The sequence below is a fragment of the Eleginops maclovinus genome, chromosome 8 (genome assembly GCF_036324505.1).
Source record: "Eleginops maclovinus isolate JMC-PN-2008 ecotype Puerto Natales chromosome 8, JC_Emac_rtc_rv5, whole genome shotgun sequence".
NCBI classification, from domain to species: domain Eukaryota; kingdom Metazoa; phylum Chordata; class Actinopteri; order Perciformes; family Eleginopidae; genus Eleginops; species Eleginops maclovinus.
In genome coordinates, this window is record NC_086356.1 from 11789459 (window position 1) to 11805395 (window position 15937).

The following is a 15937-nucleotide window of genomic DNA, read 5'->3' on the forward strand; positions in this document are numbered from 1 at the left end:
ACACACACACACACACACACACACACACACACACACACACACACACACACACACACACACACACACACACACACACACACACACACACACACACACAGCTAATGGCTAAGGCAATTATGCTGAGCCTGAATTCAGTGGTGTAATTGAAATGATGTGTTGGGGATAACAGTATAGCAAGTCTGGCTTTTAACATCACACGAAATGCCACCATGTACACACCTGACTCCACATCCTGCCACATAAGGGCAAACAAGGTTAACATGTGCGGCAAACATGTGCATCGTGTATTAATGTAAGGTCATACTTGGTCTTGTGTTTCAATTTCTTTACTGTTGCAGCTTTCTGTTCACTCTTGTTATTGCCCTTTCACCGCCTACGGCTACCATTCAGCCCTTGCTGCCCACGGTAGAAGGAGTTCTCTTTGAATTTCCAGACACGTGCCCACCCCTCCTTTTTGTGTTTAGTTATGTGCCAACATTTTTTTGGAGGTGTTTTCCTTGTCTTAGAGAATATGGGTGAGTCTGGGTCAGGGAACATTGCTGTTATGTACCCGCAAAGCCTAGAAGACAGTGTATTATGATATTGAGTCTGAACAAATAAACTTGCCTTGACTTGTTTGCAACTACATCATAGCTTCAAACCCCGTGTGTTTTTGAATCGGAAAAGTTTGTCTCGCCCATGATTTGCTATTATTTGTACCCCTTTCTGCCTACTAAAAAGGTCACCTGGCATTTACCATGAGGTTTTAATCACCATGTAAGCTGGAGAACACGCAAAATGGCTTTTACCGTAATAGAATTTCGGGGCCTTAATTTTTGCCAGCTGTGTGCTGTTTTGGCTTTGGTATTGACAGAAATGTTGACGGACCACAGGCCTACCCATGAGGAACCCCTCAGATTGGTAGAGCCATTAATGGTGCTTCTGGGTGGGTTTTGAAAACTTATGTTTAAGGTTAATGGATTTGATTGCAAGTGTTATTAACTAATTCTGAATTGGCTTGCAATAACTTAAAAGCTACCACCTTGGAGGTAGTAGATAATTGAAAGTCCTCGGTAGAAATTAGCAAACTTCCACATACAAAGCTGTAAACGGATGTGTCAACGGCTTGTAAAAACATTTCCAGTTTAGAATTTGAGTCATACTATCATTTTGCATGTATGAACACTCCACATTGGTATTTCTTCATTAGTTTCTCAAACTGAAGATTGTAGTAAGCAAGGATTATTCTAAAAACAAACCAGGGTTATGTTTTTAGGCAGTGAGTGATATATTTATAACTCTGAGAAACAACTAAATATTTGATAGTAAAGTTATATTGTACTGTACAATATTACTATTCATAATGTGTTGTTATGCAGCAAAGTGTTGCTGGAATTTCCTCTTTCTCTACTTTGAATCAATAAATGTCTTGATTAGGAAAGATTGCTGATCACTGCTATGTTTAAAGTTAAGCTAAATGTTTTTTCTAACACATTTTATATTAAGACTAGAATATCGATAGATTTTTTTCAGTATGTAGTTTTCATTAGTTTAAATTGTTTCGCAAACTGACATTTACACAGGGAAAAGGACATTGTCAGCCCCTTAGCTGTGTGCACATGATGGTACATTGTGTACCGCCACTAAGCCTGCATACTGTTCTTATATTTACGTAATTGCATAACAGTTTATAACTTTCAGATGTCTCTGTTTAAAGAGGTTTTGACCCATGGAATGTGCTGTAGAGTTTGCTAGGTAAGTATAGATGGTTGTTAAAAGAAATATAACACATTGTGTTCTCCTGCTGATTTCTTAAATTGATAATTATACAGTAAGCCATCCTAGAGCCACCGAGAGCAGACCAAAGACATTTGCCTTTTGTTGAGTCTTCCAGGTGGATCAAAGTAACTTACGCTTCCTCGTGCTGTCATTGACATAAGAGGTCTATTCACACTGTATGTGTAATGTCCAATTATGACACGTTGCCTCATGTCCCTAAGCTTAACTAAACTAAGCCCATGATGCCAGTCTCTATTTATGCCTAAGGGGGACATAACATCGTTCCAACTCTGTTAGAACACATGGATACTGTCATATCGAGTTTATTTTCAACCCAAACTGTTAAAGAACAGTCTTTTAGATTAGCTACAATATAATGACTATGATAAACACATTTTATAATGGCATAGTCAGTGCTTTTCAAGAGGATATTTTGAAAAGTAAAACATTTCACATGCAGGGTCATACCTTTAGTAATGTATAACTATCCATCATCTTTGCAACATTCTCTCTATATTAGAAATGAATATGTTCTTAGTCGCTTGTCATCTTGGAAATCTTGCTAAGCCCAGTCAAAACTTCAGTAAGATTCCATAAATAGTTCCTATTAAGATAAAGAATGAAGTCATAATGTAGGCCACACCTTTCTGAACACTTTTGAATATTATTTTACTTTGAACTGGCCATGTCTGCAAAAGGGAGCAACAGAAGACATCTTGCCATACAAGTTCCTCCTTTCTGTCTTTTTACAGTTTTTTGGCCCTTTTTTGTTGTTGTTGTTGTTGTTGTTGTTATAGTCTTCTGGCAGATGTGTGTGCTGTTTCGTCAATGTCTGGGTTTGTTCATTTGTTTACGGGCGACACTTTCAATGGTCCTTCAGGATAGAAACTTGTGTCTCCGCCATGAAAGGGTAGCCATTGGTGAGAACACTTTTTAGTGTCGCACGAGAATGGGACAGTGTGTCTTTATTTGATTTGTGAGAGTCAGGATCATGTTATAATCACATACATCAACTCACCGCTACTAAAACAATCACAAGTTGTTGCTCCTGACCTGTAGTCACGCATCAGCTCCTTGATTTATTCTGATTATCAAAACATCCATTGACATCAACATTCCTCGCCATGACCACATCCAAAATCATAAAACATCAAAGCGCTCGCTGTCTTTTTTCCTTTCCTTTCATTGTTTGTCTCACTCCCTTGACTTTTTTTTTTGTGCTTGTTCCTTCCCTCATTTTACTGAGCTTATTTCTACCTTTATCCTTTGTGAAGTGGCAGAAATCTGGCATTCAATTGACATTCCTCTCGTAGACAATAAAAGCTGAGGGAATAAACTTAAAAGGCAGAATAAACGCAGGGCAATTTAGGTCATAAGTGATCAGAAATAGAGCATTACCAATAATTTCCTCTTTATAGTAAGTGTTCTTCTGGGGATAATTCCAACATGTGTTTTAAAAGTCATCAGGTAGTGACCTTAGCACAAAAGCTTGCACTTACTGATAAAAAGAAACTGAGCTTATTTAAGAAAACTGAAGGTTTTCCTTCCTCAGTTCTACAAGCTATAAGCTATTAGTTACTCAAATCAAATTTTATCACTCCTAAACAGTTTTCAGTTTAATGTGGCCGTATTGGGTGTCAGGAACCTCCAGACATCCTGAGTGTGCAGCTCTTGGACAATAAATTCTGATGGCAAACACTGGATCCAATATCACCATTGGAATAAATCTTCACCTTCACCTTCAATTCAGCTCATTTTCCTTTGTGATTTCAGGATAATTATGTTTCTATAGGCATAAAGTCAAAAATGATATGTGAACTTAACACTTAACACTTAGATATCCAGCGCATATATGACATTGCTTTTAGAATTATTATTATTATAACAAAGACGACAGATTTTACTCATCAACCTTCTTCAGCAAATCCAATGAAGTCCGTGATGCTTTGCATTATAGTCCTTTGAAAAGCCTTTACTTACTTGGCAACACACTTTGCAGACAAGCGAAGACTCGGTTTAAGTCCTGAGTGATGTGTGCGTTCAGTAACTTAAAATCTTCAAGGCTTGGGTAAGATTATACCTTGGGTATTATTTAAGAACCCAACTTAGATATCAATACCACAATCCAAACCTTCAGTTACAAAATAAACATTTTGCCACTTTGCAGATTATTATAAATGTTCTTTCGTTATGTTGATGATTTTGATGGAGCAGTATGTTTCTCCAAAATCATATTTCCCTTAACTAAGTAATATCAGAAAGAACACAGTAAAGTATTACAAAACAACCAAATTGAGTGCAATAATAATGCATAAAGCACAGCAATAATGTGAAGTGAATCCTACTGTACTATTTAAAAGACATTGCAGTCATTCCATTATCAACGTTTGGTTTAATACTTAATCAATAGAGACTTTCTTAATATGTTCTAATATCTAATTGACCTAATTTCTACTATTTTACTACTTTTGTAACATTAGCTTCTTTATTTCCTCTTGAAAAACCAAAACAACCTGTCAGATTTCGCTTTAAGAAAGAATGTATTCAAATTCTATGAATAGCTTACTATTTTTAAACCTTGTTTGGTGGGCTTTGGGTTTAAGAAAGTAGAAAGATATTTGTAAGAAAGTGTCTGCTTATGTCATTTGTTTATTGTAAAAGGTAATGTTAAAATTTAAAGCACAAACACACTCCATGACTTCCAACATTTCAATAGATATGTCCTGATACTGATATCAGCACTTCTTTAGCAGCTTTAAGCAAGTTGTATTAAAAAATAAATCCAAATGAATACAATTTGAGGTTCATGTTTAGAAAAGGTAAAACATTTAAAAAGAGCAACCCTGCAGTACAGGAATGTGTTTAGGGGAAACCTCCTATACACAGAGCTCTTTCTGTGAAAAGGTCAAATCATTCATTCGTGCAGTTCTTTTTCCTCTCTTCTGTAACCTTTACTTACCATCCCCTTGTGCCCTACCCACCAGACTTACTCCCTGTGTTTATAAGTTGGCCCATGTATCATAAGCTAAAACTAAGCTGCCCTTTACCTCGTGTAGAAATAGTTGGAAATCCAACCGTTCGAGAGTTTTTAAACTATTTTGACAGCTCCCTCTTTTTTCCATCACCCCCATGAGCAATGGAAACTGGCATCGTGTATGTGTCTCAATGAACAAGCGTGCGTCGCTCGCCTTTCCCGTAAGCTGACATGAAAGATATTTCACAACTTGTGAAGCAGTGTTTTGTGAGACGCCAGGGTGCTCAGAGAGATATCATTGTAACAGAACCATGTGCCCATAAAGGACTGATATCCTGTTTTCTTACAGTTCTGTAACGTCGTGGGTATGGGCTGCTGCCAACAAAAAGTCATATTTAATTTAGCTCCCGGCTGGTGCTGGTGAAATGGCTCCCACCGGACCGGGCAGAGGTGAAACTCATAACACCAAAGTCAAATGGCATGATCACTGATAAGGAAATAAGGTTTTCCTAAATGCAGGAATTCATTCATGACTATGTCCATGTTGTGTTCCATAGTTTTTCTCTTGTTTAAACATGTGGTGCAACCCAAACATGTGGTATTGTTTTCTTTAACTTAGAACAATAGATGAAAGATAATGTTGAAAGATGTTACCCCCTTTTTCTTTTCTTTGGCTAAACGTATGACGGATGGTTGAACAGTACAAATAACATTTTCAAAGTGACCTCTTTTTATAATTTCCTTATTTTGTTTCTCTGTTTCTTCATTTCATACTCTTTTTCTTCCTTTAATGTTATCTCTCTACCAGGTGAAGTTCTAAGCTTGGTGGATGATCTGTTCTCTGGTTTGGGTTCGTCCTGTGTTGTTGCCGGGAGAAGGACTGTAGACCATCCTCACTCTGTGCTATATTCAGTTGTCTTCAAGTGCCTGGAACCCGACAGTCTCTACAAGTAAGTATGCCAAAGACGTTTGCCAAGTTTTTCAAGTCAATTAAATAACTGATTTAATGTGACTGTTTATTTCTTCGTCGTATGAATAAACATGAATCATAAATTTAGTTGTGGTGTAGTTAGTTCAGACATATTTTCAAAGTTCCTGATGAAGTAAAATCCCCTCAAAGAACAAGTCCCTGATTATTTCCAGATCTCTATGGGTTTAATTCATAGGAACATTTATATTTAACTTGTAGGTAAACTATGTTTCTAGATGTGTGTATTAATCAAGCAATATAAGATGCATTAAAGCTGTAAGATAATTGCTGTTTTATTGTGGTGTTGGGTTTTGTGGACCCCAGTGAGTTCTCAGGAGGGACAAATATTGTGTAGAAATGCACGTTCGTCCCAGACCAGGCACAGAATTAGACAATAAGAGCTGTACCCATGGGGTCTAATCAAACTCAGCCAGGAGAAGGTATGTACATTCGGGCCTCTAGTGCTTTGCCAATCTGAAAGGAAAACATTTTGGGGTCTAGGTAGGCTAACCCCTGGCTAATTTCTACACGTACGGTAGAATTGGAATCTGTCCTTTCCTACACACCAGTGTGAGAGGAACCTAATGGATGCACTGATAGGGTTGACACAATCATGAATTTTAGCAACACGATTAACTTGCCAATAATTGTGACCTGCTATGTACAGTATTTGTATATTTTTAGTCACTATAAACTTCAAAGCGGTTGCTTAGGCATACAAGACTATTTATACATTGTTTTCACAACAGTTTATACTGTTCTATAATACTGTTGTATAAACTGTATACAATATCTTAAGGTGGCTGCTTTTGTGTGGCTAAAACGCAAGAGTACCGGCAACCCAAGATCCTATTGGTGGACACTTGCAGTAAAGAAACCTGAAACCGGAGAAGGAGTCTATTAGACTTGTTTAACCCAGGGGCCTCCTAACCAGCGGTCAGGTTAAGGAAGCCTGAAGAACTGCAGCTTCTGTGTTCTCGGAAGCTTAATGTGTAGGAGTTTGCAAGTCCTTAAAGAAGGACTTTTGTTTGGCTTCACGGAGGTTATGGAAAACCATGACACAATTCAGGAAGCGGAGGTAGGACATCACAGAGGCTGGTTCAAGCAGAGGACAACTGCTGACCTTGTTTGAAGAACCCTAGAACCTGTTTGACACCTTTGCTGTGGAGTTAGCTTTCTGAGAGGAATAAGAGAAAGTCTCAACCATCTCTTTGGTGGAGGTCAGCTCAAAGCGATTCAGCAGCAAGTTGCTAGGCGTGGTGAAGAAATATATAGGCTCTAGATATGTTTTGGCAGTGATTGTAAATACACCTCATACATCAATGTCATGTGTAGGTTAGGGACCATGTCTGTGAAAACCCAGAAGAGGGTGGTGGTTCCCATTTTTTTATTAAAAGTAACTGAAGACCGTGCTCCATTTTTTGCAATTTCTGAATCAAAATGTTAAAGAAATCAAAGAGTGCATTGCTTCACAATTTGATAAACAGTACAATTGTGTCCACCCACCTACACTATTCTGCAACATTGCTCTTGGTCTTGGCTCGCAATTTATTGCAACCCATTTGACTTGAGTTTTCGTGACCACATTTTTATGAGTTCAGTGTTTTCCGATTACCATATAAATACCTTTCATTAAACATTATGTTGTGGCCATGATTGCGTCTTTCCCATATAAGAATGACTGAGCAAATATGAGCAATACCACATCCTCCCTTAGGTGTCTACAATTCCCACTGCAAATGCTGTTTTGTTTAAGGGGGTCAATTTTGTTACCTACAACAGCTGGCTCGAGTTAAACAGGGGAGCTCAACGTGGTGGAAGTGGTGGTTGCTTCCGTTCTTTTATGTTCTTTTTGGTCAGAGCAGAACAGGGTTTTAGTGAATACAGAAGGATCTCTGTTAAGAGGCGGTCTTTGTTTAACTCAAAGAACAAATTGACCATTCTTTGTAGATTTTGGGAGGGATTTAGCCAAAAGACAGACCTTGCCTGAGGTCATTAAATGCCATTAAATGCACTCATAGCCATCAATATAACACATCACGTATTTACTACAGGAAGTCGAATTTTGAGAGAAGAAGAACAAGAAGAAGGAGAAGGAGATATAATTTATTGATCCCTTACAGGGACAGTGTGTGACGTGGGAAGCCAAGGCTATGTGACCTTGTGCTGATGGCAGATTGGTTCCAACAGTAAAACAATTACAGCATGTTTTATGAATAACACATCATGTCCTACAAACATTTTAAAATTAAGTGCATACTGGTGTGGGGCTTTACTACACTGCTCTACGTGGAAACTTGATTATTATATTTTATTACTTTCATTTCACCGTACAATATCAGAAATTGCGTCATTACAAACTATAACCTCAAATGATCGTAGAGCTGTCCCAGCATGTTTCTGACACAGTGTTAACATCAATTTAATTATGATTATTTTAAATCATTTTTGATGGGATTGCAATATGTTTGTCCAAGGCTTCTATTTTTTCTGTTTAATCAGTTTTTGGGAAGCTATTTAGAGGCACGATTCAGAGTAGAAATATATCTGCTTTCCAATTTAGCCAGAGATGTTTTTTGGTTTTGTTTCTCAACTAGTTATTGCTGCTATGTGCATTTTCTATGAGCACTGTTTGCTCCTGCAGGAGGATCAATAATAAGTGAACCAGACAGGACCCAGGTGTTGTTGTGGCTGACATTGGACACATGAAACAGACTGTCTTTTCAGGTTCAGTTAAGTGTCCTGTTTTTATAATGTTCATGCTTTTCGAAGGCCTTGGTTTGTTTTGGGAGCCTAAACATTGCCCCTTTGAAAGAAGCAGCCAGTTTAAAGCTATGGTTAACCTCAGATTATCCCCAATCTAGGTATACATGTGCCGTACAAAGTTACAAAAAACAAATACTTTGAACATTGAAATTGTTTAATTTCCAAATCCTAATGTATGATTTATTGTCAGTGGATGTCCAATAACCTGAGGTGACAACACAGCAGGGCATACTCACCGCATTTAGCCTGACAAAATTACCCTGAAGGAAAGTATCTTTAGTTGTGTCAAAAACTAAATGAACATAAACTTACAGTTGAGAGGGAAGCTACATTACATGAATAAAAAGGCCTTATGATGCTTGTTTGTGTGGGTTATTATTTGAGACAGCCAGAGTTAAGGTTATGGATGTATTAATATAGCATTGCCAACAACTGTTTTTATTTAAGTCTACATAACAGCTATATCAGTAAAAGTAATGCCATGTGGTCTTTTAAACTTATCTATTAACATTTGAGTATATGGTCATAGCTGATGAACCTGTGAGTTTCACATAAACATTGCACACAGGGAAAAGTAGAATAGTCCATATTGAAAAGTGTTGAGAATTGAGCATTAAAACAAGGAAATGAAGATGACAGGAATACATCGAATACCAAGGAATCATTGAACAGTCATCAATGACTGTTCTAGAAGCTGATGGCTATGCCTACAAGATAATTACTGTATATTTAGTTTAAAAAACTCCTACATGCGTTGACGCAGTGGATAAATAATACTAGGTAAATACCTTTTCATTAATCTGTAGAACTCGGGCTTCCACTAACAAAACCTGCAACAAGAGCCTTATTTCCAAATGTGTAGCCGTGTTATCTTTGTTGAGGAATTCTCTACAGTGTTGTTTTGCTCTGATAAGAGCAGAGTTTACCTTGGAATTACGTCTGAGGGCACATCTGCTTGAAGCCAACTCCGCTTGTCTTAATCAAGAGTCTGATAAGACCTCTACTGGTTTTGACCTCACACTTGATCATTACCAAGGCTGCTGCCATTCCCCCAACTAAAATGTTCATTCTTCTTCACACCTCATTTCAAAAGTCAATACAAATATGCTGGATACAGAGTAACTTTTGTATTGTAATAATGATAATCTATGTTACAGTGTCTCGGACTACTAGTTGACCAGGATGCCTGATTCTGATTGTTTTCCCCTCGTTACTGTTGTGACAGTTAGTCAACTTTATTTACTTTCTTATGGTTGAACAAAGATTGTGGTCATGGCAAAAACATTTAGATTTAAGGGTCAGTTCAGTTTTGTGCAACATTTGTTTTTGATTGAACCGATTGAGGTTATTGTTTGTGCTGCTCTAATGAATTAAGAGTCCATTTGACAAGTGACAGAAGTTGTAGACAAAGTCGTAATATACTTCTCCATTTCTCAATATTGGTAGAGACCTTTGATCTTTTACACTTTGAACTAGCCAGTGGATTTGAAATCAAAATAATTTTTGCTTTCAGAAACCACAGCAAAAAATGTGGCCTTCAAAGCTTCATATGATTGAAGAGCAAGAGAGAAATGATGGCAGCACATTCTAATACTGCTGAGACATGATATTATCGACTTGATTTTGTCAAACATCATTCAAAGTACTGTTGAAATGATGGTCTTCTCGATTATCTAGACATCTACATTTAACAAATGATCTGTTGAATGACTTTTAATGTGGTGTTGTGACCATGACATTCATTTGGACTAGTGAGGTCATTCAGAGCGGAGATTATTTAGCTAATTCACAATGAAAGGCAAAGGCATTTTATTTAGGGCTGTTAGTGTAATGCCACATACTGTAGGTCTGAGGATTTCAACGTCATGAGATGCTGTAGCTGCCACAGATTTTTCGGGCAGTCTGAAATTATTATTGCAGCTTTGATTGATTTGTTGACCAGTTTTCTGATGTGTGTCCAAACATTGATGTCATGGAAAAGGCAACCCCTACTGCCCTAGCTTCTCTCAGCATGCCAAAAATACTGCCCTAATTGATCCTCTCTCACTCTCTCCCATTCCTCATCTCTTGCTCTGTCTGTCCCAGAGCTTTCTGTCTTGTCATCCCTTGTTCATCCATCTCCCCACTGTCTCATTAAATTAGAGGACAATAGTTACTTTAATGGCCACATTGTTAATTTACACAAACATTAATCTGCCATTTGTCCACTTGGTTGTTTGCTGAGCTTTCAAAACTATGGCACAGGGACAAACCGAACCGCTTCCAGAGGAGCCATGTGCAGCCAGACGGCCTTGGAATAGATGTGAGAGACAAAGAATTAGAGAGAGGGATAGACAGGCCTGAACTATATGCAAGCAATGTAGATAGAAAAATAGAGAGACAAAGGAAAGTGTATCCGTGTGTGGTAGGGTGGGTGGCCGTGGTGGTTGTGTGCGTCTTGCCAAATTCTGTTACTTGATGTTTTGACATTCTCGTGGCTTGCCAGACCGAAGCTGCTTTCTTTGTTCTCATAGGCGATCTTTATCATTACTGTGTGCCTGAGCTGAGCTTAGACTGCTACTATCAGTTTCTGTGAATGAGAACCTGACAGGATTAAGAAACCCTAGCCAAGGTTGCTTGGCATAAACTGCGATCAAAAAGTTGTAAAATGTCTCATATTTTTGTTAAAATGTCATAATTCATTCCACAATGAGCACATTATTCCTCATTTACCCAAACAAAAAGCAGACTCTAAAGTTGACTCTCTTAGAGGCTTAATCTCATGGCAGAAAAAGCTTTATTACTGTACATAAAAACCTTGTAATTGCTGTAGGGGCTGTGGAAGGGGGAACAGTACCTGTCATTGATGCCAACCATTTAAACAACAAAAAAACAGCAATAAAAGGCTGGCAAGCCCACATCCTGGGTCCCTAACAAAACTTTTAACAAATTGCCTTGATAAAAACTCCCGCCTCTACGTCCTCCTCCTGCTCTCCGTTATTCTTCCACCTCATTGTATCCAGCTGCACGTTATGTGGCCACATACAGTAATTTAAACAGTGATTGTTACATGCCAGCATTGTTTTCCTGTGCAGAAGAGCGCGTGAGGCCTGTGCGTCTTTTGTGAAATTCTTGGGGAATACCGCATCCACCCTGCTGAAAAACAAGACTAGACAAACTATGTGAGCAATGTCCAAGCAGGTCATGTTACAACAAAACAATCATCTGACAGCATTGGGACAGACATAAAATGAGAAAAAGGCAAATGCGTTTAGGAAGAAAATAAACTTTTGAAATAACAATAATATTGTAATGTCTTTATTTTCATGTATTTTTCAAAAGTATTTAGCATTGGAATGCTATCTCAGTTGTTCATCTTGTCTCGCTGTGTTTTGTGGTTTCCTTGTTGTCATTCTGTTGTTTTTACAGCGGTAACTCTGTTGAAATACTGGGGAAAGCTTACAGTTTTTTTCACAACCAGCAACAAACATTTCTCAATACTAAATTCAATCTCCTGTAGTAGGAAAAACAGTTTGTTTCTTCTATTAAATAACCTTCACAGCAACTGCATTATTTATGGGATTTTTAATTTAACAGAAACCTTTAACATAACAAAGAAGCTCTATTTGCATTTTCTGATGTACTGCTCAGGTTGAATTTGGTTGGAGCTATGCTTGAAATGTGTAGGGTCACATTGAAAACCAGAGGGATAAGGTGTGAAAAAAAGTATAGGGGGTCAATGATGGACAAAATATAGCCAAATTGGCCTTTTCACAGCATATATTTTTACGTGTCGTATGAGGTAATGTATGAATAGTAGAACATTACCGATGGTGCTATTCTATTCAAGTTTCAAACACAAATCCAGTACCTTGACAACAACAACTCTGAATGTAATCAAGCAATCATTTATTTTATAATTTACACTGGTGTTTTTTCTTATGTGACATGTCAAAGTCTATAGACCTATACACCTGGTAGCTTAATATGACACATTACAAATAAGTAAGGGATAATGTGCCGCTGAATGCTGATCAGGGAGCCCACTTCGCTTCGCTTCGAGCTCCCTGATCAGCCTGAAGTTGATTGCTTATTACACGGCCAGATACTAAGCAAACTAAAGACTCGACTCCCAATATTAATTGAAATTATTTTATTGACTAAAAAATTATCATATTTCTTCATCTAAGGAAAAAAAAATCTGTTCCACAGCGAACAAACGGCTGGAAATGTGACATCAACTTTACGGCAGCACTAATCGAGGTTTCCTGTAACTGTTCAAGTCTGTTTACAGTTTCTGATCCACTAACAAGTCCTTAAACACTGCAGACCGTGTTCCTGTTAGTGTTTACTTCCTGTCTGTCTCGTTCTGTTAATTTATCTGACATCCAGCTCTCCATTTGTTTGCGTTTTTTCCTTTTTCTTTCTTGATCCTCCTTAGCAACGGTCATTATAGTCCTTGACAGCAGTCTGTACTACTGTATCAACAATCTGAATTGACCAATCAGAATCGAGTATTCAACTAAGCTGTGTATATATAATATTAGATAATGCGTTGCAATATGACACAACAGCGGGTTTGGCTAAACAGAAATCAATGTTAAGAACCTTTTTTTATTTTTTATGTTTGTTCACTTCTTACAAATGGAGGTGTAATTTAGAGAATTCAGGGAACAATACAAGGAGCTCTAGTGTTTTCCTTGGTGTGGTTATATGGTTGCCAAGGTCCCAAAGAGTGCTGCAGCAGCAAGTTAAAAGTTCAACCATCATCAAGACAGCAGTGGAAAATAATACATGCAGGTATATGATATTGGCATTTCTTTCCTTGCCGCTGCCTGCAACAATATTGATGGCTTAATATGTGCCATCCTTCATCCATTTTTAGATTCAATATGACTGGTTTCTCCTTGTACTTCTTCTTATCCAAAATCACACAGATTGACATTTTCAAAAGGACATGTAAAGGTCATTTGTATTTTTTTCCGAGCCCTATATTACTTGAGATGCCTTACAGTTTCGCAGTGTCTCATATCCTAATGTCTTGAACTGTTTGTGCTATGTTATCATATAACCCGAAGGATTCTGATGTTTGACATTTTCAGAGAGAGGAACTTTGCCCTTATAGAGTACTTGAGTCCAGCCCCCTTACTGCTGTCTCCTCTGCCACTGTGGAACAGGCTGCTCTCTTTTTCAGATATATATATATACATTTATATATTAAATCACACCATCCCTGGGTACTTATCGGCAAGACAGTTTTCTAAAAAATATGTCATTATATGGATGTAAACGATCAAATGCATCACCTAGCAAGATCACCATCTCATCAAGCACGGCAAACCCGTGAACATTAAACTCTTTAAAGACTGTCAGCTTATGTCTGTGTCAGCATATCCAAAGTGCCAATCATTTGTGTAGTTGGAGTTTTTGGTCAAGGGTAAACGTGTAATTGCTTTCAAGCTTTTTTGTATGTGTTTCTGCTAACACTAATTTAAGTTGAGGTTTCAGTCAAAAGAATAAACCTTTTTCAATTGCTTTTTGTTGTTTTCAGGTTTACTCTTCATGCAGTGGATAGCCGAGGTGGCCACTCTGAGTCAAGCTTTGTGTCAGTACGGACATCTTGTCCAATGGTGGATGACAATCGAGCCGAAGGTACACTCAGCTTTCATTTTCTTGTTCTTGCTCTTCGTCTTTTAATTAAATTTTTGGCTCAAGTTTTATAACATAATCACAATTTATATTAATTGGTACTTACCCAGAAAGTTCATCACTAAAACATATTTAAAAGACAACCATGTACATGTATATTTTGTTCATTACACCCTTTCATCTAACTCAATGGTTTCGTCTTTGCAAGTCACACTTACATTTATAAAACATAAATCAAGTTTGTTAGCATCAAGTTTTATCAGATTTTGAATAAAAGTTAAATAAATCACCAATTTCACATTCAGATTTAATGAACAGTGGAGTTAGCCAGACAGTATCACTTCCTTGCTTACATACCATACTTGCCGTTTTTTCTCCTCTTGCAATTCCCAAACCTCATAGAAGTCCAATACTTAATTAAAAAAGTTGATGTGTTTATTTGCTTACCTTGCTTGAGTTAAATATGTGTTCCCCGCTGCTTCTGTGTCTCTCCTCTTTCTGTCTCTTCCCTCCTCACAGAGATAGCAGACAAGGTATACAACTTGTATAATGGCTACACAAGTGGCAAGGAGCAGCAGATGGCCTACAACACATTGATGGAGATTCCTCCTCCACTGCTCTACAGAGTCCAGCATCACTACAATTCCCACTACGAAAAGTTTGGAGACTTTGTCTGGCGAAGTGAAGATGAGCTGGGCCCCAGGTGGGAGGATATGTTTTTTTTAAGCAGGCAAAGCAGATTATTCACCAGTTTTTTGTTTTAAGAGAACTGATGTTTTCTTGTCTTGAAAAATTCCTTATTTTGTTTCAGTCTGCCACTATTTACCCAAGAGTCCTTGTCATCTTGTTTGATGACGCTGTTTTGTTGTCCGGGATCAATTACAGTCACACTGAGTTTTATTACGTAACAAAAGCCAAAGATGTTTGGACTGGTCCTTCCAGTTTCAGACCATTAAGCCATTTTTCATGGCATTGTCTGCACCCTTCTAAGCAGCCTTCTACACAATTGCCCCCTCCTTTTCTCCCACTTTTCAAAGTGATTATACTGGAAAGCAAGTGGGCAAGGTCACCATGAAAACTTCGGGTTACAGTCGCTCCTCGCATTACCATGGTGATGCCAAAACAGTGTTTGACAGCCAAGCCAAACACTAAATTTGATAGTCAGCTAACACTAACTCAACTTCAAACTCTATTTCCTCTCTTTTCTCATAGAAAATGTCCACAACATGCCAACATGACATCCTCTTAACAGGGACACCCCCATTGATAGTTTGCCGTATGAACTGATACTTACACCTTACAACAATAAGGAGAGGAAGAGAAGCTCACTGACTAACTAAACTGTGAAGTAGAAAGCATAAACAATACTTAAAAAAAATAATTTCTGAAAGTCGGACAAGTGGTCCAGCCCGATGATGATAGCAACATGGGTTCTTAAGTTACGGTCCAATGTTTAGGTTTGTCCACCCCCACTGCCTGGAAGCACTCCTTTCAAGCCATAAATAATATAATAATTGTGGAATAACTTTGGTCTGTAGAAAGATTATGCCTCTCTCTGATTGGTGAAGGGGGGTGGGAGGTATGGGTTGGCCATTGGGACATAATATGGGGATTGGGGTGGTCAGATATTGTGTTTGTGTGTGGGCAGCAATGAGGAAGCAGGAAGGGGGGGGCTTTTGGATGAGCGAGCACAGATTATTTACTGCCTCAAGTTGGCAGGGTTAAGCCTCGTTGTGGTAATTTACAAGCAAGCTCTATTGGTGGTGCCTTTTAAAAGGTAGCAGAATAGCCAAGTGAAACGTAAGCAAAGTCAGCTCTCCTCAGGAGCTGAGAATCCCAGT

The 15937-nt window shown here is 38.1% G+C and overlaps 1 protein-coding gene across 1 annotated transcript in view; it reads left to right on the plus strand.

The window, feature by feature from the left end:
- The window catches only part of LOC134868515 (astrotactin-2-like), a 233974-nt gene that overhangs the window by 213906 nt on the left and 4131 nt on the right, over positions 1 to 15937 (plus strand). Inside the window, exons 20-22 of the mRNA XM_063889717.1 lie at positions 5541 to 5682; positions 13999 to 14099; positions 14616 to 14799. Coding sequence (XP_063745787.1) covers positions 5541 to 5682; positions 13999 to 14099; positions 14616 to 14799 — 427 coding nt within the window. The remainder of the gene's footprint in view (positions 1 to 5540; positions 5683 to 13998; positions 14100 to 14615; positions 14800 to 15937) is intronic.